This window comes from Verticillium dahliae, genomic scaffold, assembly GCF_000150675.1.
Source record: "Verticillium dahliae VdLs.17 supercont1.29 genomic scaffold, whole genome shotgun sequence".
NCBI lineage: Eukaryota > Fungi > Ascomycota > Sordariomycetes > Glomerellales > Plectosphaerellaceae > Verticillium > Verticillium dahliae.
The window spans coordinates 121,916-143,471 of record NW_009276919.1 but is presented as its reverse complement, the minus strand read 5'-3'; the positions used below and the strand labels follow the sequence as shown (position 1 = coordinate 143,471).

Genomic DNA, 21,556 nt, shown 5'->3' with positions numbered 1-21,556 from the left:
AGTAGGCATAAAAACTAGCATTCAACCATATATGCCATCGAGCTCTGTTTAGTAGCTCAGATGCACTATCAAAACTGGCGTGTGTTGAACCAGCATCGGATGCAACTTTATTGACAGGAAAACATGGCATGCGGGGTGTTGCAACGTTTCCTGTCCGCAGCAGGAACATTCCTTCCAGCGCAGCTCTGATCCTGCATCTGCCGCGTGGTGAATCGCCCTCGCATGCGTCTGCTGTGTCACGTCAAAGTGCCCAGAACCATAAACTCAGGGGGTGGGCCTTTTGGGATCGACGTGCCTTGGTGGGTCGCCCTGTAGGGCTGGCTCGCTGCGGGGTTGGAGGGGGACATGTGTACAAGTACCTGACCAGGCTGAGCTTTGGCCTTGAGGACGTCCTGGGTTGCACCTGGCACGGCGACACTTCATCTGGCGGGTTCACGAACCCATCACGCGGGCCTCATTTTCGGCGATCGGAAAGCAAAACCCTTGAACGACATGTATTACTATTTCCCACCTCCGAGTGTGGATGCCAAGGTGCACTTCCCTCAGCAAAGACGCTATCGTCTATACCATCCTAATGCAGCTTCATGCCAAGTCCCCTCGAAATGCTCCGTAAAACGCCTCGCCAAGCCTCCTAAATTTCCGCGTGAGCCCCAACCCATTGTTTATTACAGAAGGAAAACGGCGCCGACGAGAGCGGCAGCCGCGGCAACAGCAGAAATGCCCATGCCTCTCGCAGCAGCCGACTCGCCGTCGCCAGAGCCCGTGGCGGCGGGCAGCTCAGTCTCGAGCGCGACGGTGGACGTCGAGTTGGCCGAGCCGGTGAACAGGATGGTGCCGGCGGGCGTGCAGACCTCGGCGGCGGCGGCCGTGTCGACCTGGATGTGGTCCTTGCAGTCCTCGAGCAGCTTCTCCATGCTGCCCTCGGCGCCCTGGGCCCAGTCGGCGAGCTCCGTCATGTACTCCATGAGGTCCTCCGACAGCGACGAGTGCACGGTCCAGAGGCACGACTCGGTCTGCGACACGACGGCGTCCTCGACGTCCGGGGCGGGCGTGGGTGCCGAGCCGAGGATGGAGCTGGCCGACGTGTAGCACTCGCCCGCGTCCTGGCGCGCTACGATGACGTTGCTCGCGGCTAGGCTTTGGAGCTTGATGTTCTCGATGATGCGCACGGCCTGGACGACCTCGACCTCGGCCGTGGCGGAGGCGGCGGCGAAAGCCAGAAGCAGAACGGCCTGGTTGAGCATTGTGTGTTTTGTTGATGTTGGGGTGCTGGGACTGAGGATGCGTGTGTGGTAGTTGGTTGCTCTGTTGGGTAGATGAAGATGCTGGCGATGGAAACGTTGGGTTGATAGATAGATTGCTGCGTGATACAGAGGATCGAGTGACACTTGCGCCTCTGGACTTATATACCTGAAGTCCTTGCCTGCTGTGCCGCACATCTCAGGTCGCTTTGGCCTCACGCGCTCGTTGGCCTCCATCTCTAAACTGCTAGCGCGACGGAGTCTGCAAGGGGTCGATCAAGCTCGTTCCACCAGGAGACACCTAAGTCAGCCCAGTCAGGCTGTTCGCGAGCGGCGCAGCGAGACCACCCAGAGACAGCGGCCTGTGAGTCAATCAGTGTGGCAGCGGAAACTTGGTCATGGTCCCTTGCCCAAGATCGAGTTGGACCTCACTGTCTGACTGCGGCGAAGCAACTGGTTGCCATGCATGGGCCGATCACTGGGCCTGCCAAGGCACCTTCGCCACGACCAGAATGGATATGAAGGATCACGGGGCCGCGTTTCCCGGCAGCACTGCAAACTCATGCTCCACTACAACCGTTTTCTTATTTTTAGCCGAAATAATCAACTGTCCATATTGGGTGACCGGCAAGTGTTTGCTGTCTGGCGGGTCGCAAACGCCAATGGACTGCACAGCAATCAACTTTTCTTGCCCGCCTTGCCCGCCTATGTCGTAGGTAGGGAAGAAATGACTCTTTTCGCCGTCATGTTGCGCTTCAATCTGCGCGTCCAGACCGTTGAGGGAGGGGATGCCGTATTTGCCCATCACCAAGAGTAGAGGACGAGACGGGAGCAAGCCTGTACTGAATGCTTGGAGGAATACCATATCGCCAAGTCACCCTTGATGCAATCCACAAGATGGATGTTGATGGCGGTCACACACCCCTGGTTCCCAAGACTGCTCGGGCCCGAACGTGGCTGAGGGACAATTCAAGACCCCAAACGAGCTCCATTACAGGCGATCCACCCTCGATTCTGTCTTCTGCCGACGCGGGAGAAAGGTGCAGGGTCATCTCGTAGGTTCAAATTTGCCCATCCCAGGCACGTTGTGTAGGTCTGACACATCAGCATAGGGGGCTGCGCGCTCTCTGTTCGCAGCCTCCCAATGTGCCTTGTCGCATCGGGTGGCACGCGAAGGATCAGACTAGCGCTCGTTCGCGGTCCGCCACCCACGAAAGCCAAGCCTTTCCCATGGCGCGCCGTTGAATAGGGCTGACCGCCTAACCGCGAACACGAACAAGCGATAGGCATTGACGAGCAGTCGGCCCATCTCCAGCAGACGAGACGGACTAGAACCAAAGTGGGTGCAATCTTCGAGCTGGAGCAAGGGGTGAGATCCGACGACCACATGAGGAAGAAGATTCATGCAGCGCTGGACCAGAGAGTATGCTATGCAGTCTGTTTCTATGCGGTATGCCGTCTTCCTGGGCTGCTTCGTCATGTTCGTTCAACCGGAAATACATGTCGTCGTGGCGCTGCGCTGCCCTTGCCGGAGGATTGATGACCCTGCGATTCCCCAGAGGCGCATTGCCATGTCCCAGACTCGTGGTTCTCTGACGCAATGCCCAGCGAGGCCCCCATCTGCGGCTTCTGCAAGGTGACACCCGAAGGAACAATCTGCAAGGTGGAATCCGGGGTTGTCTGGGCGCAGTCGTGCGACCTTGGCACGATACGAGTGCGTCTTACGGCGGCTTAAGGAGGGATGATGGGGGGTGCCATTACGTTGTCGCGCGATTGGTGAGCTTTATGGCTAATGCCCGACCCAAGAGCTACAGGTTTTGTGAACTAGGTAACGTGCATGATAAGCAAGTGGGCCAAACAAGCAAGTGGGCCACCTGACGACGAAAACGCGACCTTCTTACGTTAACCATTAATTCTTCCACCAACAACGATGTCTCCGCCCTCACAAGAACGTCAATTACAGCTTGCTCTTCAGGCTATTCAAAATGACCCAGATCTCAGTATACGCGCTGCGACAAATATCTTTGGTGTTCCCCGAATGACCTTGACGCGTCGACTACGCGGTATTACTTCGCAACGCGACAGGATCCCCCTCAATCGAAATTTGACGGAGCTCGAGGAGTTAACGATTGTTCAATACATACTTGAGCTAAATTCCCGAGCATTTCCTCCCCGGCTTTGTGAGGTTGAAGATATGGCTAATCGACTGCTAGCCGACCGCGACGCGCCGAGTGTCGGGAAGCGCTGGGCCTCAAACTTCGTCAGGCGACAACCAGAGCTTAAGACGCGTTTCTTTCGCAGATATGACTATCAGAGAGCCCAATGCGAAGATCCCGAGGCAATTCGCGATTGGTTCGCGCTCGTAAAGAACACAATCGCCAAATACGGTATCGCGGAGCCTGATATCTATAACTTCGATGAGACTGGGTTTATGATGGGCGTTATCGGGTCCGGAATGGTCGTTACGAACGCCGAAAGACGTTCTAATACGAAAATGGTCCAACCAGGAGGTCGGGAATGGGTGACAGTGATCCAAGGCGTTGGCGCAGACGGGTGGTGTGTCCCGCCGTTCATCATTATGGCGGGCAAAAATCACCTCTCAAGCTGGTACGAAGACAGCCCTCTACCTCACGACTGGGTAATCGCTACGACAGACAAAGGCTGGACAACAAATGAGAAAGGTCTAGAATGGATTCAGCATTTTGACAAGCATACCAAGCCCCGTCGGTCGGCCGGATATCGCCTCCTTATCCTAGATGGGCACCAAAGTCACCATTCCGTTGAGTTCGAGCTCTACTGCAAGGAAAACAACATCATTACGCTATGCATGCCTCCCCATTCATCTCACCTACTTCAACCTCTTGATGTTGGCTGTTTTGGCCCGCTAAAGCAGGCCTACGGTCGGCAAATTGAGAAGAAGATGAGGGCAGGTACAAGCCACATCACGAAGGAGGACTTCTTTCCCGCGTTTTTCGCAGCTTTCAAAGAAGCTATGACGGAAAGGAATATCAAGGGGGGGTTCAGAGGTGCTGGGCTTGTCCCAATGAGCCCCGAAATTGTGGTTTCAAAGCTGGATGTGAAGCTACGGACACCGACGCCCGTCGAGGGGGTCCCCGATACATCAGAACCTTGGGTCTCCCAAACGCCTCACAACCCGATTGAAGCTAGCTGTCAGTCAGAGTTTATTAAAGGTCGAATCGCCCGACACCAAGGAAGCTCTCCGACGTCGATTCTTAACGCTATAGACCACTTTACCAAGGGGACGCGTGGAATCATGCATCAACTCGCCCTATTGAAGTCGGAGAACCAGATCCTTCGAGACGAGAACGCGACACTCAGCAAGCGTCGGAGAGCTAAGAAAACACGTCTCAGGCAAGGAGGGAGTCTAACTCTAGGTGAGGGACAGGAGATACAAACCAATATCGAGGTTCAGGTCCAGATAAATGAGGAAACGCGTCAGAGAAGCAGTCGCCAACCAAGGGACGGGACGAAGAAACGGCGCTGCGGTGTCTGCGGCGAGCCTGGACATAATGCGCGGACTTGTCAGCTGGAGACGAGGGCTTCTGAAGAAGAGGATTTCAAGTAGTTTCAATTGATTTAAGGCGTTAGGGTTCACCGGGATGCTGCTGTCGTCGCATGGTCGTGGTCAGGTGGCCCACTTGCTTGTTTGGCCCACTTGCTTATCATGCACGTTACCTGTGAATGGATAGATTTCATTTCCACTTCTCCGAGACCGTTTGCAAACCTCGCTTCGAACGAAGCCACAACCCCATGAGATTCGAACCATTGACGAGCAAAATAAAACATACAACACCAGGGATTCGCCGGTGGTCACCCACCCGACTACTGGTCTGGCCCTCACTGGTTTATCGATGGGAGAGCGGACGGGATCCCGAGCTTTCCAGTAGGTATGGTCGTATGTGCTGAGAAGACGGTTGTCTGGAGTTCATGTTGACTACGATGCTGGTGGTGGTGTTGGGGTGCAGGTCGAAGGGTTGCGGCAAAAGCTGACCACAGCTGACGTGATGCGCTGACTGGTAAAGACCCATCCCGCACCGAACATTATCAGATCACGCTGCGTCCCGGTTATGGGCCAATCGCAATTCAATTGATTTCGACACTTGTCTAGTGACGTCGATGGCAAGGTTGGAACTTGATTTTAAAAGCATTGGACGTTGGTACATCGATTGGGGGCTGTGACTGTGCTTACTGTGCTCACTGGGGGCTTGGGCGCCAATAATCGCCCCCAATGGTTCGTCCGCCTCATCGCCCGATTCGAGCGCGGCATGGTAACGTTACGCAGTCGCTTTCGGAGAGCCGGCGCGCTTTGAACGTGTCCATGATTTCGAGGGGCTGGAAATCAAAGTCATGTTGGAGAAAAGCGAACAATGCCCGCGCAGGGGTGGCATTTCACGGAGATGGGCATAGGGTGATTCATGCTGCAGCTTGATACTGTTGTATATTGGCCGCGTCGCCTCCCATGCGGATGCTTTTGCTTTTGCTTGACTACGCCTTTGCGAAGCAGCAGCGTCCAGGCTGGGACGCCACGCAACCTGTTTGATACGATTCCTCATGCTACCAACCCATCTAGAGCTTCCACACCTGGAGGTTCCTGTAGCGGGCCACCAACGGCGACATCTGGCGGAAGCCAATGCGGCCGTCACGAACGACGGGCCCGGTCGACTTGTCGTCGCGGAAGGAGAAGAGGGGCAGGTCGTTGACGAGGAACTGCACATCGCGCTTGTCCTTGATGACGGTGACGCGGTAAAAGGCGCCGGCGGCGTCGACGACGGGGGGGATGGGGTCGGCGCCCTGGGCGACGAGGTTGAAGCCGGGCGACTTGCGCAGGTTGGCGACGTGCAAGGCGCGCTCCTCGGGCCAGCGGCGGCGGAAGTAGGACGCGTGCAGCGTGCGAATGTCGCTCGAGTGGTACTGCGGGTACTGGCCGTTGCGGGGCTTGAGGCTCTTGTCGAAGATGCTGCCGCCGGCGACCGAGGCGGCGCCGAAGAAGAAGATGGCGAGGCCGGGCTCGTTGCGGGGCGAGAACTCCCAGGTGATGCGGATGCGATCGGGGAAGACCTCGGGCGCCCAGAAGACGAAGTGCTGGTCAATGGTGCCGCCGCCCGAGAGCTCGAGCACGCCGTCGACGGCCGTCGCGTTGACGGGACCTTCGGCCACCCAGGTTGCCACGTCCGCCGTCGAATTGAGCGGGTTGCTGTAGAGGAGCTTCTCAGCGGCCATAGTCGGCGCAATGAGGGCCAGAGCCCAGAGGAAAGATGCCTTCATCGTGACGTGTCGACGCGGGTGTGGGCGGGCAGAGGCAGTCGAGTGGCAATCGTGAAGCAGGAGCGACCTTCGAGGGACCGATGGTGACGAGCAGGGGCGGTTGGGAAGCAGCTCTTGCCAAGATGATGTGCGTGCCCCCTCCAGTCTTTATTATACCTTCCCCGGACGAAAGCATCGCACATCCGCCGGAGCGAATCCCGAGGGCGACATTGTACAGAGAGTGAAGCTGCAGTAACCAGGGGATCGTCGTTGCGTCGGTGTAGTCCAAGCCGAATGACCGAGTAGCGGGAGTTCATCATGCTCGCGTGCTGTAGGCAAGTGCCGGACTAAGCTCATCCAGGGCGATTGACCCGTAATTGGGCTTCTGTCATTGCAAGCCGAGAAGGTGCAATTGATTAGAGATGCACCTGTCATTCGGCCAACGGTTATATCTTCTTGGGACCCTGCAGCTTCGTCCCACATGGTGCAATTGACCCCTCCAGGCCGAGGATCCTTGATGAACTGCTCTTTGACGATCAACGAGAGGAGCATAATTGTCTGCCCGGAATGTTCGGTGCCCATTTGTCTACAGATGAGCTCGCCTTCAACCACCAAACTCCTCGTGTCAACCACGTGGCTGTGACCACACGACTGCGACCACACGCCTTCGGCCATGCAGCCGACGATGCCTGCATGTGTGTGGCCAGCAGGTGAACATAGATCAGATCCTCATGTCTTAGATCGGGAGGGCTGGAGAATATGCAGTTGGCATCTCATCAGACCAAGCCTTACAATTGGCACCAAGATGCCGCCTCAGAAGCTCGTCATCGCCGCAATGTCCTCATGCCGAGCTAATGGTTAATCCCGCGGCTAGGCCGGCGTCAGGGCGCAGAATATTTGGATTCTATTCGGAAGTGTGCCGATAAGACCTGACAGAGCAGCGAACATGCAGATGAGCCCTGGCTTGGAGACTCCTTGTGGATACGTCAGGTCAGTGGTCAGGTTTCGAAGAATGGAGAGATTCGCCTTCCAGAGAAGTTGTCGACGTTGACCATGAAAACCCCTTTACTTACCATCGAAAGTAATGACGGCGGGCTCCCTCGAAGCTGCTCCAGTATCAAGAGCTTCTAGCACGACCAAGACACATGACACAATACAAGCACATCATGGCATGCGATGGTAGTCAGAACTTGAGGCTGCTCTGTCACGACAATAATAATGATTTAGGTATCCCAGCACAGAGGAGGTCCATCTGACGAGAGAACCCCCCATAGGAACAGTAATATTGAACGAAGATGCTACCATGCTCCGTTGTCTGGAGAAGCGTAGCAAGACGCCCACCAAGACCTAGTCCGACAGCGGCTGACAACGTATATGAAGGGGAGAGAGTTTAGATTCCGCCATGGGAGACGTGGCCGAAAGCCCTGCCCTCACTCTGACTCTGGTGTTGAATTCTCTTTGTCGACGGAGCCGTCGTGAGAGGACCGCAAGTCACGGCTTGCGAGTATTTTTTGCAATCGGAATGATGTTCGGACTCTAAGTGAGTTTTGTTGGAGGTCTCAGTATCTATTTACTCTCTGATAGGACAAAAGGGCGCTTGAATCCAGCTTGAATCCTATGGGACCCTACAGCTCGTGTTAGACAATGCAAGAAACACTCCAAAGTGTAGGGCAAAAGCGTAGCAGCTCTTCCAACTCCCATGGTAGCTTCAAGGTACGGTCAACTTACGGAACGAGAAGAGATGACTGAAACTGACTTTGATGTTGTTGATACGACGTGGTGTTTGGTGTAAAAATGTAACTCTTCAGGTGTTGGCCATGGCTGAATGAGGAGAACTCGGAATGCCGTATTTCCTTTGGGCCTTGCTTGGGTCCTCACAGACGGCATCAGGGGACGCGCCCCTTGTTGAAGTATCCCAGGCCAGGGCCAGAAGTACAAAAAGCTGTATCAGACGGAGATAACCTCCTAGCCTTCTCTCATGTTCAACTCCATTAGCTGGTGGTTTCCACGGTTTCTTTGTCGGTATGAACTTGGCCAAGTCTGAAAACTCTGCTTGTCAAATCCCCCTACAAATTCTGAGAGTCCAAACATGCAACTGCCATTAATTCACTGCGTGCCTGGCTGTGGGCTTTGTTGCTGCTCAAAAATCGTGGCCACTCACGCGATAGCTTCATGTGCGAGCGTGGGGCCGCACTGTACCCCTTTCGGCGTCGCAGCCTAAATCAGGGCGGTTTTTGGTGGCAGAACAGTGTGAATGCAAGTTTAGGCTACGGCTGATTGCGCTGTGAGCGGCCAACGTGAGAAAACTATAAAGGGCAACCTCTTTCTGCCTCTTCTCTCGATCTTCTTCCTTTCCTCCATCACACGCAACGTTCCCCAAGCCTCAAGCTCGCTTTCAACAAAGCCTTCTTTTTTCCAGACCATCAACAAACCTCACTTCGAAGTAAGTCATCAAGTCTTCTTCACAATACATCCTTTCTTTATTCATCAGGTTGGTCTCCCCTTGTTTGATCCTGACCTCTTCCTCCATCCAGCACCCTCAACCATCAAAGATGTCTTCCATCATCAAGATGACCGTCTTTGCCACCTCCATTGCCTCGATGGCTTATGAGGATAAGATCAGTAAGTCTCTATACTCGACCTCGACTTGCCAGTCTCTAATACCTCCAAGACTTCCATGGTCTTGAACTCACCACCATTGGTGGCGGAACTCAGGTTGCCACTGGCCCCATCGCCGTTGATGGTAAGTTACCCTCGTCCCCCATCTTCTCAATCTTCATCTCTAATGATCTCATGATTACAGCTCTGTACTCCAGCGTCTGCGTTCCGATCATCCTGACCACCCTTTCCTGCGAGACCATTACTCTTCCAACCATCACCACCGAGGAGATCATCGTCTATACCCCCATCACTGAGGTCACTCCCGTCGAAGAGGTCATCACTTCCACCGAGGTGATCACCACTTCTGAGGAGACCCCCTCGACCGTGGTCGTTCCGACCACCGCCATCCCAACCGAGGATGTCGTTCAGAGCGGCGTTTCCGCCACTCACATCTCCCTTGGTTGCCTCCTCGTGGCCGGTCTCGTCTTTTCGACCCTTTTCTGATCAACTGATGACATCTTCATCCTCGCTTTCACATGGCTTGTGGATCCCTTGGGTGGAAATAACGGGTTGGATCGGTCTTGAGTTGGGAACTTGGCAAGGCTCATAGATGCTTGATGGCTTTTTAGTCATCTTGACACTTGTACAATAGGTTCTTTCCCATAGTTCTTCTTTCGAGAAGTGCTTGTCTGAACGGGAAAAGGAAGAAAATGAGCAAGATTGCCTCCCCAAAATAATTTGCCCTCGCGTGACTTGTTTTGTGCGCCTCGTGACGCGGTTCGATCCCGGGGCTTGATATTCTGTTGCCCTGACTTGGCTTGACGTGAGCTCCCGGAGGGGGGGGGGGGGGGGGGGGGGGGCGGTGCTTTAATTGAAAAGATTGCTACGGTGTCGGGACAGGGAACTCTATACGGCTTGACGTGGCTTTGAATAGGTACGTCTCCGTCACTGCATCTGCTTATTGCCCCAACGAGATGCGAGTTTAGTTGAGATCCTGTCATCAGCAGGATCTGATGAAGTAACGACTTGGTCGTTCCTTCTGTTGTGCAGTTCTCCCAACCTTGCGGACGACGACTTTGACGTGCAGGATTTTCAGCAATCAAGACGGTTTCAGTTCCTCAATATATGCCTTCTGACGCCACAACAAGAACTAAGGAAGCCTTGGATGACGCAGACTCTTCGTCAGCTGGAGTTCCTGGCCAGCTCTGACCAGGAACAAGCTGGGGTCAGCCAGACGCGCAATCCTGCGCTTGCTTTCTTAAGATCACGAAGTTATTCTGGAAGCTTGAGGCACGCGGAGACGACATCACGGATCTCGAACCCAAGCTTCAAGCCATAGCCCAGAGAAGTACTCGTTATTTCTCGCATCGTTTTGAAAATTACCTATTGACTCCCAAAGAAAAAGCCAGAAGATGATAGCCGAGTCGGGCCTGGTATTCGGCAAAGTCCAGCTGCCACCACGACGCGACAACACATTGCGCAAAGAAAAGGGGTATCACCATCTCAACCTATTGCTCCGACCAGCATCCGATCCCCATGAACCCTTGCCATGTCGAGACAGCCGAGAACTACCAAGGAATATGAAACGAAAAGCCTTTCAGAATCAGCCAGCTGACGATTGCTTGCTGCGTCAATCGTACACAAAAGGAACAAAGAAACGGGACTAGATAGCTGATGACTCTCAGAGAACCCCAGCAACAACAGCCATGACGGCTCCATAGACGCCTATGCATAGGATACAATCCTGAGTGCCACCTAATCCAACAAGCCCGTTGGCCCCCATTCGCAGGACACCGGCCTGTAGAAGAGCGGCCAACAGGCCGCCAGCAACAATCATGACGACAGCCATGCGTCCGATGTAGCCCGGTATCACAATAAAACATAAAATAGGCAGCAGGAACGCGGCAGATATAGCGATAAGAATCTGCGGCATTGAGGAAGCTGGGGTTCGATGACTTCCATCATGAGCATAAGCGACTTTGGTGGAACGATAACTGCCCAGGTCAGACAACGGACTGTTTGGCGTCGGCGGGAAGACCATAGTCCGGGGCATAGGAGTTTGGAGGTCATCCGACGAGAACTCGGGCGCCTGATAAGTACTATGAGGCCTGGCGAGCGACACGAGGTCATCTTCCGGGTCGAGAAACCTGGCTTCCGGTTCAACTACAGGTTGGCGATTGTTGAGGTAGTCGCGATATCGGTCGATGTCCGCAGGGGCAGGAGCGCTGAGGTTTTGGGATTCCTTGAACGAGACGAGGGTCTTATCTGTTCCGGTTAGATACCGCCAATGAATAAACTTGGCGATTGACCTACTATAAAGTTCGAGTTTGAACCCAATCTTGCCGAGGAGGTCCGTCTTCCACCAGTGAAGATCTTTTGACGAGGTAGATTCCTGGCGCCTTGATGCTGGGAGGACGCCCTGATGATATTGGCGAGATTGTGTATCGGCAGCATCCAAATGGCGTAGTTGCTCCTCGAGCTCAGCAAGCTCATCCTGCAAGTGCAGCAAGAGCCTATGGTTCAAAAACTCGAACCGTCGATACATAGGCTTGATCACAGGCCCACCCATGCTATTTGACGACAGGTTCGTGGCTAATAGCTCGTAGCCACTCATGGGCATGTGCTCAGGTCGCCCGTGCTGCATGAAATCGAATGAAGAAGGTAGATACTGTGGTTGTGACTGCATGCCGTTGGGAGGGCCATCGTGGACCTGGTTAGAATGTGCCGGGGGCATCATTGGGCCGGCATCCCACATGGACGGATGCTGATGGCGTTGATGATAACTTGAGGCTGTTGAAGTCCCGCCCGCTGGCAGCATCATAGGCTTGGACCAATCCTCGTTGACGCTGCGGTCCGGGCTGCTGAGGGTCCCGTCCGTCTCATGGCCACGGCCTGGCTCTGAGAAAACGTCGCTATGGATGCTTGGCGCACCAGATGAAGTGGTGCTCCTGGTTGGGGAAGTACGACTTGGTAAATCCGCCAACTGCCACGAAGACATGTCTCCCCGTGTTCGTTGGACTGGCTGCCTTGTACCAGGTGGTGAGCCAGGCTGGAGGAAGCTCATGACATCGGGCCGCTGATGGATTTCGGGGGAATGACTAGTTTGCTTGTCGCGAGGACGGATCTTCTGCTTGTACGTATCTCGGTCTCTGTCACTGTTGCGGCGATTGCTCGCCGGTATTTGGGTGACGGTAGAGGCGCTGCCACTGGAGCTCCCGGAGCCGCTCGTCTTGGCTGTGGAGGCTGTAAGAGTAGACGTGGAAGGAGAAGGGGGTCTTGGAGCTGGAGCGTGTAGTTTGGCGTCTTGGGAAGGCTTATTTGATGCTGACATGGACGAAGAGAGCGAATGGTCCGGGGATCTGACACGAGAGGAAGCGGGGACTCCGGCCGCCGGAACAGAGGCTGTCCTGCATACTGGGGCGGTCCGTGACCGACGTCGTGGCGCCTGAGCCATGAGTGTGGCATTCGACGTCTGGAGTTCAGCGACTGGATCTTGAGCCTGGGTGTCACCGGTGGACGCCGAGGACGGAGGGTGTTCAATGACACCAGCGGACTGGTTCAATATGTGGTCAGGTTGTTCTTGACTGCTGAGATTGGCCGTCTCGGGGCAGGCTTCTACAGATGGCTGCCGGTATTGGGGTGACATCTCGACTCAGTGTACGGGCATGAGTTGAAGGGTTTGTGCATTACTTAATGGATGGATCGAAGCGGCACTTCTCGAGAGTGCACCTCGACGCGGGCTGCTTTCAGTTACGTTGATGGTGCAAGGACTCGATACGGATCATGTGGGTAGTCCTCAACGAAGTATCTATTGAGGAGAAAAAGGGAGGGCAGAGTACAGATTGAATACAAAGGTAGAAGCAGGGCCAGGCGAAGGTGAGTTGATGTGATGAAGCGAAATTCGAGTGATAATACAGATAGGCGACAAAAGTCGAAGAAGGATGAATCAGCGCTTCATGACAGCAGCCGGGAACCTATCTCGTGGGTAATCATGTCAGATAGAAACAGATCTGAAAAAACAAGAGAAATGAATGACTGAGGGGTGATCTTGCGAATGGAGGGGGGGGCAAGCAACGCATTAAAAGCCATCTGCGGTCAGCCGCGCCATTGCTCCTCGCGCCGAGTGCGTCCTGCCTTGCGTACCCCTTTGCACCTTCTCGTCTAGGTACGCACTACCCTTCCTAGGTACATCCTGGTAGGTAATGAATGCCACCATTTTAGGTATCGGTACCCAAGGAAGGCGCCCCCGGAGCAGATGTTTCAGAAGACAGAGCAGGAGGCGTTGGTGTCAGGAGGACAACACAAGGGGGCCAACAAGGGGGGCGGAAGTCAGGGGCCATTTCCAGCTGCCGGGCTTCTATGACTGGGCGCTCCCGATGAACAAGGCGAGCGAGCTCTGGACATGGACACGCTGCACTCGCACTGAGCACCACGGGGCGTTTGGTCTAATCCAATACAGCGTCATGGTGCAGCTTGGGTGGGTCCGGGGGATCTTAAGGCGCCATGAGGTGCTATTTCGGTGGGCTTATGTCAGCCCAACTTCCACCAGATGCCTTCGCGTTGGCCCTCGGGTGCTCCCGCGTTCTTTCAACAGAGCCTTTTAGCTCTACGGACGATCTCAAGCTACCCCCCAACCTGGCTCGGGGATGCTCAACCTTCAGCTTCATTTCACCATATCAAGACGAGCCCGAGCCCCGTGAGACCTACTCAGCCGTCGAGTCGAAGGCCTGGCACCCCACTCAGGGCGGCCTCAGGTGTAGCGTCCGCCCAATCCCGACGACCCGTCCGACCGAATCTGCAACCCGAAGCAGCACTTCCGACGACCACCCAATCATTACCGCTGCGATCCGGGGCCAATGCTGTGAGGCCACATACATCCCACGCTGAGTGTGTGTGTGACATACCTGCTTGACGTCCTGCCCGTCCCTTGCTGTCCATCCGGCGTCCGAGACATCGAGATCCGGCTGGTGTACGCCTTGCTTCATCGAGTGACATTGTCGCCCAAGCGGCTCAGAGCAACCCACCCAACATGTCGCGTATACCAACACGCGAACTCGGGCGATACCTGCTCCAGGGCCAGATATGCCAGAGAGGCTGCGTGGCGTCGTCGGTGTCCAAAAGCAGAGCCAAGCAACTGAGTCGCCATCATCAACTGCCACATGACCGATACCAGCCAACGCAGGCCAGACACGCACACACTGTAGCAACCACGGCGACAGCCGCCCAGCTCGCACCATCTGTTCCGTTGCGCAAGAAGCTCAAGGACGAAGCGAAACAACTGAAGAAGGATGCCAAGAAAGACAGCCGCAAGGGCTCCAATCAGACGGTTGATGGCTGGGAGCTGACCGTCGGCATTGAAATTCATGCGCAACTTAACACGGCCCGGAAGCTTTTTTCGCCAGCCGCCACCTCCTTCAATGACGCCCCGAACTCGCACGTCGCGCTCTTTGATCTGTCAATGCCTGGCAGCCAGCCCATCCTACAGAAGGAGACTCTGATCCCAGCGTTACGGGCTGCCCTCGCGCTGAACTGCGACATACAGCCTATCAGTCGGTTCGACAGGAAACACTATTTCTGGTGGGACCAACCGTCTGGCTACCAGATTACACAATACTACGAGCCTTTCGCCAGAAATGGACAGATCACGCTGTTCGCCCGCGATGGCATCGCCCCTGAAGATGGAGAGAGCGTCACGATCGGTATCCAGCAGGTCCAGATGGAGCAAGACACCGCCAAGACTCTGGCGCAACCTGGCGACACACATTGGCTCGATTTCAACCGCGTAGGAGTACCCTTGATTGAGATTATAACAAAGCCGGAGCTTCATCACCCTCGCACGGCTGCCGTTTTTGTTCGCAAGATGCAAACTCTTCTCAACGCAGTGGATGCCTGTGTGTCCGGCATGGAGACGGGCGGCCTGCGAGCTGACGTCAATGTTTCTGTCAGGAGAACAAGCGACGCATCTGCGCCACTTGGAACCCGCACTGAAATCAAAAACCTGAGCACCATCAAGGCTGTTGAGGACGCTATCATTGCCGAGCGAGATCGTCAGATCCAGGAGCTTGAGGCTGGCGGGACCATCGCAGGCGAGACACGAGGCTGGACTTTAGGAACGAAGCAAACCCGCCGCTTGCGCGGCAAGGAGGGCGAGGTGGACTATCGGTACATGCCGGATCCAGACCTGGGCCCTCTGATCATTGCAGATGATCTGGTTGATCACATCAGAAAGTCAGTTGCTTATTTGCCGGACCATGAGCTGTCTGAACTCGTCGAAGTTTACGGCCTCACGGCGAAGGATGCACTTTCCCTCCCGTCTCTCGACAATGGCGGCCGGATCGAGTACTTTTATAACGTCGTCGAAAGTTTTGGAGCTCTGCTGCAGCAGGCCACAGAGGGTGGACAGGATGTCAGAGCGTATGCTCCTCTGGCAGCCAACTGGATTCTCCACGAATTCGGGCGTCTTGTGGACGATGTTTCCGACAATGAAAGCACGCCATTCGAGGTCGGCCCTGACGGACAATGTGACCGCGTTCCAGTCGAGTCTCTCGCAGAGCTTCTCTTCCACCTGCAGCAGAAGAAGATTACCGGCAAGGTTGCCAAAGAACTTCTCACGGCATTGCATCAAGGGAACCTCGCCGATGCAGAGAACATGACGGCCGCTATTGATGCCCATGACCTGTGGTTCCATGAGCTCTCGACCGAAGAGTATCAAGAGCTGGCCGAATTGGCGGTCGAAGGAGAGGATAAGGTCCTGCGCGAATTCAGAGAGAAGAAGGTTTACCCGCAGGGTAAGCTGATGTATCTCGTGGGCAAGATGCTTCGCCTAGGCGCCACCGAAAGGATCGATCCGTCGAATGCGGAGAAATTCATGCGGGCTAAAGTCGAGGAGCTCCTTTGAACTTCTTTAGAGGGAATTATGTTCACTGTAAGATGACGCCAGACTCAACTACCTATGTAACCACCTTTCCATGTACAGTCTGTACCTGATAGTCAACCGAACGCCTGTGTTTTTCCCAGAACCTGAACCATGTATACAAAGTGCTTTAATCGTGACGCTCCTTCCTGGGCGTGATAGCCCCATGATTCGCAGCCGCTACGTCAAATGCCCAACCGTCGCGCTCCCGCAGGAACTTTTCGATCCTCTCCTCCCTCCCCTTGCCCGCCGTCTCCCGGCCCTGCCGCCGCAGGGCCTCGTTGATGGCGAGCTCCTGGAGCCCGCGCTGCTCGACGACGTGGGCCGCACTCTCGCCGGCCCTCGACGCCTGCATGGCGCTGCCAATGGCAATGACGGCCAGGATGAGGGCGACAAAGTGCGTGTTGGACATGAAGACGGGCTGCTGCGGCACGGCGTTGCCGTCGCGTGCGGCGTGCCACCGCTCCCAGTCCTCCCACGTGGCATTGTTGGCGGCGTTGCCGGGTTTCGTGCGCCAGTGGCGGTCGGCGGCGCGGGCCCTCTCGCGGGCGGGGCGGCGGTCGAGGGCCCAGCCGGCGCCGTGGGCGTCGTAGGCCTGGCGCTTCTCGGGGTCGCTGAGGATCGTGTTGGCGAGGACGATGAGGCGGTACCGCTCGAGGCGGACGGCGGCGGGGAGGCCGGTCAGGCCACGGGGCGCGGCATGCCCTCCTTCTCGGGGGTGGGTGTCGGGGTGGTAGAGCTTTACGAGCTCGTAGAACCGTGCTTTGGTGTAGGGGGTTGCCTTGTCGATGGCGAAGATATCGTAGGGGGTCGGGTTCGAGTGCGAGGGCCAGCGGTGGTGAGCGGCGTGGCTGTCATGTGCTGTGGCATAGGACCGTTGGCTGGCAAGCGGGCTGGAAGGTTGCTGAGAGCCGGTGCCTCTGGTCGAGGTGTGCCATTTACATGATGACGTTATAGATGTGGTGGGGTTCGAAAGGAGCAAGCAGCTGGAGTAAAGGGTCTTCGAGGCGAGGTTTGAGGCCATGACGCGGGAGGGTGAAAGCTCACGACCAGACCTGATGGCTGGCGGGCATATTGCGTGGTTCGCGAGGTGATGAAGGGGTGCAAGTCTTGATGGACTGATTTGGGAATTGGAACGGTGATGGCTACATGAGCGGAGTGATGATGGTCGCGCGACACTCGGAGTCGCTACCGAAGGCAGGGTAGCACCCACTAGGCACTAGGTACCAGGCGAGGGACCAGGCGAGGGACCAGGCGAGGGACCAGGCGAGGTTTCTATTGCGACACTGGCAGTACCTAGCCCTCAACTCCAACACGCGCATTCTTGCTCAACCCCGCCCCGACCTCCAAAGACGGCAGTGATTGGCTGATCCGATGGTGCAACGACTTACAGTACTGGGTAGGTATACTCACCTAGGTAGGTACCTAGGTACCTTAAGGTAGGTACATGTAGTCTATTACACTTCTCGCCTAATCAGTTCATCCATTCAGTCAGGCTGGTTAAGGCGTCAAGGTGCCTTATTAGTAGTAAGGTACGTAGAAAGAACCTCCAATGCGTTGTCGATCAATTCTCTGCTTATTTGGCCTGCCTAACTTACCTTATTACCTTACCTAGTACCTAACGCAGTTATCTAATTAAGTTGGCTTTTTGTCTACCACCTGAGAGGCAGCGGGTCAACAGGTTCGAAGATGTACCTATGCAATGCAAATGGTGTTGGCTGAAGGCATTGAACTTTCTCTCCGCCCTCGTTCGAGCATCCTTGCCCTTCGTCGAGCATCCTTGCCCTCCGTCGTGCTCCAGGGCTTTGCCAAGCCGTGTGCGAGGACACATGCACGCACCACGTAGAAGGTCTTACCTGGTAACCCTCGTGAAGCCGTAAGGCCCTTGCCCCGCTTCCACTGCATTCCTCCCTTTCCCCATCACGTGACTCCACGCACCTGAAGCTCCCTGGCCTAAACCACTGGAGGACCCGCTCGACAGCGACGAAAAGCCCGGTGCGAGCGTCAAACCTGCTCCCCTACAACCATCACAACCCGTTCTACTACATCAACTCTCCACGATCACCACACACGCCGCGACAATCCTCACTCCACCTACCAGTGAGCAGACACAGATCGACTCCTTATCAACTGTAAACATCACCAATCGTCTGACACATCACAATTCGCGGCTGAAGTTCAATTAGCTCTCTGCCTGCATCCGAGACTTGCATCATCCTGCTCTTCGGTTCCCTTGTGATCTCTTGCCTACCGCCCCCTTGGTCACCTCCCTCTCAACGGTGCCGCCCTACGCCCGCCCGACACCACGCAACAAACGTCCTCGACGTTCGCTTGATTTCGACTCTCTCCCCAAACCTTCAACAATCAACCAAAGTTCACTGGCGGCCTCATTCTGCGCCAAGCCGACCTCCCCTCGTGATTGTTAGCGGGCCACAGCCTTCCCGCTCCCCCACGCACAAGACCAAATCCGAACCGACTTCTTCCCTCTCGACTCCCACAACACGTTACATACAACCACCGGACCAAAATGTCAGACGCACTCGCAGACCAGTTGAAGGGGACCTCTCTGAAGTAAGCTTTCCATGCCCACTGTGAACTCGGCTCCCGTCCCGTGCTGACAGCCTTGACCAGCGACGCCGCGTCCGAAGACTGGAAGAAGAACCTCAAGCTGCCAGCGAAAGACAACAGGCAACAAACTGAGGTAGGTGCCAGGACTTGCTGATGCGGAAGCGGTGCTCTTACACTTTCAGGATGTCACAAACACGAAAGGTCTGGAATTCGAGAACTTCCAACTGAAGAGGGATCTGCTGATGGGAATCTTCGAGGCCGGTTTTGAGAAGCCCTCGCCCATCCAAGAAGAAGCCATCCCTGTCGCCCTGACCGGTCGCGATGTCCTGGCCCGCGCCAAGAACGGCACCGGCAAGACCGCCGCCTTCGTTATCCCCGCCCTCGAAAAGATCAACCCCAAAGTCTCCAAAATCCAGTGCCTCATCCTCGTCCCCACACGCGAGCTCGCCATGCAAACATCTCAGGTTTGCAAGACTCTCGGCAAGCACCTCGGCATCAACGTCATGGTCACCACTGGTGGCACTGGCCTTCGCGACGACATTGTGCGTCTGCAGGACCCCGTCCATATCGTTGTCGGAACCCCTGGCCGTATTCTCGATCTCGCTGGCAAGACCGTCGCCGACTTGAGCGAGTGTCCCATGTTCATCATGGACGAGGCAGACAAGCTCCTGTCCATTGAGTTTACTCCCGTCATTGAGCAGTTGTTGCAGTTCCATCCCAAGGATCGCCAGGTCATGCTCTTCTCCGCGACTTTCCCCTTGTCGGTCAAGGACTTCTCTGACAAGAACATGGCCAACCCTTACGAAATCAACCTCATGGACGAACTCACTCTCCGTGGCATCACCCAATACTATGCCTTTGTCGAGGAGAAGCAAAAGGTCCACTGCCTCAACACGCTTTTCTCTAAGCTGCAAATCAACCAATCTATCATCTTCTGCAACTCGACAAACCGTGTCGAACTGCTGGCGAAGAAGATCACCGAGCTGGGCTACTCATGCTTCTACTCTCACGCCAAGATGGCGCAGCAGGCTCGCAACCGTGTTTTCCACGACTTCCGCAATGGTGTGTGCCGCAACCTCGTGTGCTCGGATCTCCTCACTCGTGGTATCGATATCCAGGCCGTCAACGTTGTCATCAACTTTGACTTCCCCAAAAACGCTGAGACGTATCTGCACCGTATCGGTCGATCTGGTCGTTACGGTCACCTTGGTCTCGCCATCAACCTGATTAACTGGGAAGACCGCTTCAACCTATACAACATTGAGAAGGATCTCGGCACGGAAATTCAGCCCATTCCTGCCAGCATCGACAAGGCCCTGTACGTTTACGAGAACCCCGAGTCTATTCCCCGTCCCGTGTCCAACTTCAGGACGGGCCAGGCTCAGCAGGCTCCCACCCAGGCGCAAGCACCTGGCCAGCAGCTCCAACAGCAGCAGCAGCTTCAACCCCAGCAGCCGCAGCAGCCGCAGCAGCAGTCTGGTTTCTCTGGCCCTGCCCAGGGCAACTGGCAGCAGCAGCAGAACCCCAACGGCCAGCCGAATGGCTACCAGGGGCGTGGCAGGGGTCGTGGCCGCGGTGGCTACCAGGGCCAAAACCGTGGACGTGGTGGCTACCGCGGTCGCGGAGGTGGCGCGGGCGGCCAGGGCCAGCTGCCCCAGCAGGCCTAGTGTCGCCTTGACACGTGTCATTTTACGGCGTTTGGGGAGGAGGTTGACGAGGCCTACACGATTGCATTTATTGTTGGATTGTACATATTTTTGTTCCCACTAGCCAATGGCTGGTCCTGGAGGGCCATTCCTTGACGGCTGGGGTCTCAACGCGACTGGTTGGGTCGGCAGGCTCCAGCACCACCGAGGCGCGCTGCCATGAAAAGGCACCTTCACATATACATGACGGCTTACACCAACTCGGTTGTCGATTACGGCTCGGCAACTTCGACTTTTATGTCCATTGCGGACAGGATGAAATTTCGGATAATGGGCGGTCGTCGGGGACAGAGATGGGAATGGGGCGCTGGCTGTGCGTCTGCGAGCGTAGCGCAACGGGAGGGGTAGCGCGGGCTGTTCGGCAAGGGTATTGCACTCTTGACTGTTCACCACGCTGCACACTTCACCTGACACGATCTTGTCACGACTGGATGGCATGGGACGGCATCGGCATGGGTTTATGGGCGGAGCTCTCTACCCGGTCGTGGTAGAAGCTTCTTGGTCATTCTCATGATCATGCTCCAAGGCGTTTTCAAAGGCAGGGGCTGACAGACTCAGCTCGGCGTTCTCGGTCAATATCTGGCATTGTTTTGACTGTGCGGCGGGGGAGTTTTTCTCACAGCAGCGATGGAGATTTTGGAGGAGGAGGAGGAGGTTGAGTGAGATATGATCGAGAAGGCCACCATTGGCTGTCCTTTGCTCTGATTTTGTGGCAAAATCTCACGGGGTTGGAGGGAGTTGGACTTGGCTTTGCCATGTAGCGAGGTGGACGGATGATGACTGGCACACAGGTAGCTCCCCAAGCTTGGGAGCTCAAGGGTCGGAGGCGGTGCTCGTGGCATCATCGATACTGCATTGATGAGTTTTGCTCACGGACGACGTTCTGGCATGGGCTTGGCAAGCAGGGTGCGTCCTGTGGCGATACTGCGGTATCATTACTACGACATTGGGTCATACCCCGTTGGCGGCATTCGGGATGGTGCGGACGGAGTGGCTTCGACTTTGCGCAAATGATACCCACAACGGCACACGACCACACAACACATTACTTCGGAAAAACAAACAAAAAGTTGGGGCGAGATCGCTAGATGAACGGCTTTTGGGCTGGTCGGGCTGGCATGGTGCACTGGGGGATGTGTACAGCGGCTGCGACTGGCGAGCGCGCTTCTCTGAGCAGATAGACTTATTGAGTCATTCTCCTCCACTTGGCAATCTTGTGTTTGACTGTGTGAATGCGTCATGTTGAAATGGCCAACTTTTTG

At 55.6% G+C, this 21,556-nt stretch overlaps 7 protein-coding genes and 1 non-coding gene across 8 annotated transcripts; 3 read left to right on the top strand and 5 right to left on the bottom strand.

The window, feature by feature from the left end:
* Window positions 1–665: 665 nt before the first annotated feature.
* Window positions 666–1,244, bottom strand: VDAG_09881 (uncharacterized protein; the record flags this gene model as incomplete). Its single annotated transcript, XM_009651226.1, has 1 exon — window positions 666–1,244. The coding sequence occupies one exon, from the start codon at window positions 1,242–1,244 to the stop codon at window positions 666–668; it is 579 nt and encodes a 192-aa protein (XP_009649521.1).
* A 3,799-nt stretch (window positions 1,245–5,043) lies between these two features.
* VDAG_20039 lies at window positions 5,044–5,159 on the bottom strand. Its single transcript, XR_692053.1, has one exon. It is a non-coding gene; the product is annotated as a 5S ribosomal RNA (ribosomal RNA).
* A 669-nt stretch (window positions 5,160–5,828) lies between these two features.
* VDAG_09880 (YesU) lies at window positions 5,829–6,527 on the bottom strand (the record flags this gene model as incomplete). Its single annotated transcript, XM_009651225.1, has 1 exon — window positions 5,829–6,527. One exon carries the CDS (start codon window positions 6,525–6,527, stop codon window positions 5,829–5,831), a length of 699 nt encoding a protein of 232 aa, XP_009649520.1.
* A 2,531-nt stretch (window positions 6,528–9,058) lies between these two features.
* On the top strand, window positions 9,059–9,611 carry VDAG_09879 (uncharacterized protein; the record flags this gene model as incomplete). Its single annotated transcript, XM_009651224.1, has 3 exons — window positions 9,059–9,128; window positions 9,178–9,249; window positions 9,310–9,611. The coding sequence occupies 3 exons, from the start codon at window positions 9,059–9,061 to the stop codon at window positions 9,609–9,611; spliced, it is 444 nt and encodes a 147-aa protein (XP_009649519.1).
* A 1,177-nt stretch (window positions 9,612–10,788) lies between these two features.
* Window positions 10,789–13,144, bottom strand: VDAG_09878 (uncharacterized protein; the record flags this gene model as incomplete). The annotated part of the gene is made up of 1 exon (XM_009651223.1): window positions 10,789–13,144. Exon 1 carries the CDS (start codon window positions 12,751–12,753, stop codon window positions 10,789–10,791), a length of 1,965 nt encoding a protein of 654 aa, XP_009649518.1. The 5' UTR covers window positions 12,754–13,144.
* A 992-nt stretch (window positions 13,145–14,136) lies between these two features.
* On the top strand, window positions 14,137–16,005 carry VDAG_09877 (aspartyl/glutamyl-tRNA(Asn/Gln) amidotransferase subunit B; the record flags this gene model as incomplete). Its single annotated transcript, XM_009651222.1, has 1 exon — window positions 14,137–16,005. One exon carries the CDS (start codon window positions 14,137–14,139, stop codon window positions 16,003–16,005), a length of 1,869 nt encoding a protein of 622 aa, XP_009649517.1.
* A 145-nt stretch (window positions 16,006–16,150) lies between these two features.
* VDAG_09876 (uncharacterized protein) lies at window positions 16,151–17,342 on the bottom strand (the record flags this gene model as incomplete). Its single annotated transcript, XM_009651221.1, has 2 exons — window positions 16,151–16,940; window positions 17,170–17,342. The coding sequence occupies 2 exons, from the start codon at window positions 17,340–17,342 to the stop codon at window positions 16,151–16,153; spliced, it is 963 nt and encodes a 320-aa protein (XP_009649516.1).
* A 1,205-nt stretch (window positions 17,343–18,547) lies between these two features.
* VDAG_09875 (ATP-dependent RNA helicase DHH1) lies at window positions 18,548–20,255 on the top strand (the record flags this gene model as incomplete). The annotated part of the gene is made up of 2 exons (XM_009651220.1): window positions 18,548–18,591; window positions 18,821–20,255. 2 exons carry the CDS (start codon window positions 18,548–18,550, stop codon window positions 20,253–20,255), a joined length of 1,479 nt encoding a protein of 492 aa, XP_009649515.1.
* Between the last annotated feature and the right edge of the window lie 1,301 nt (window positions 20,256–21,556).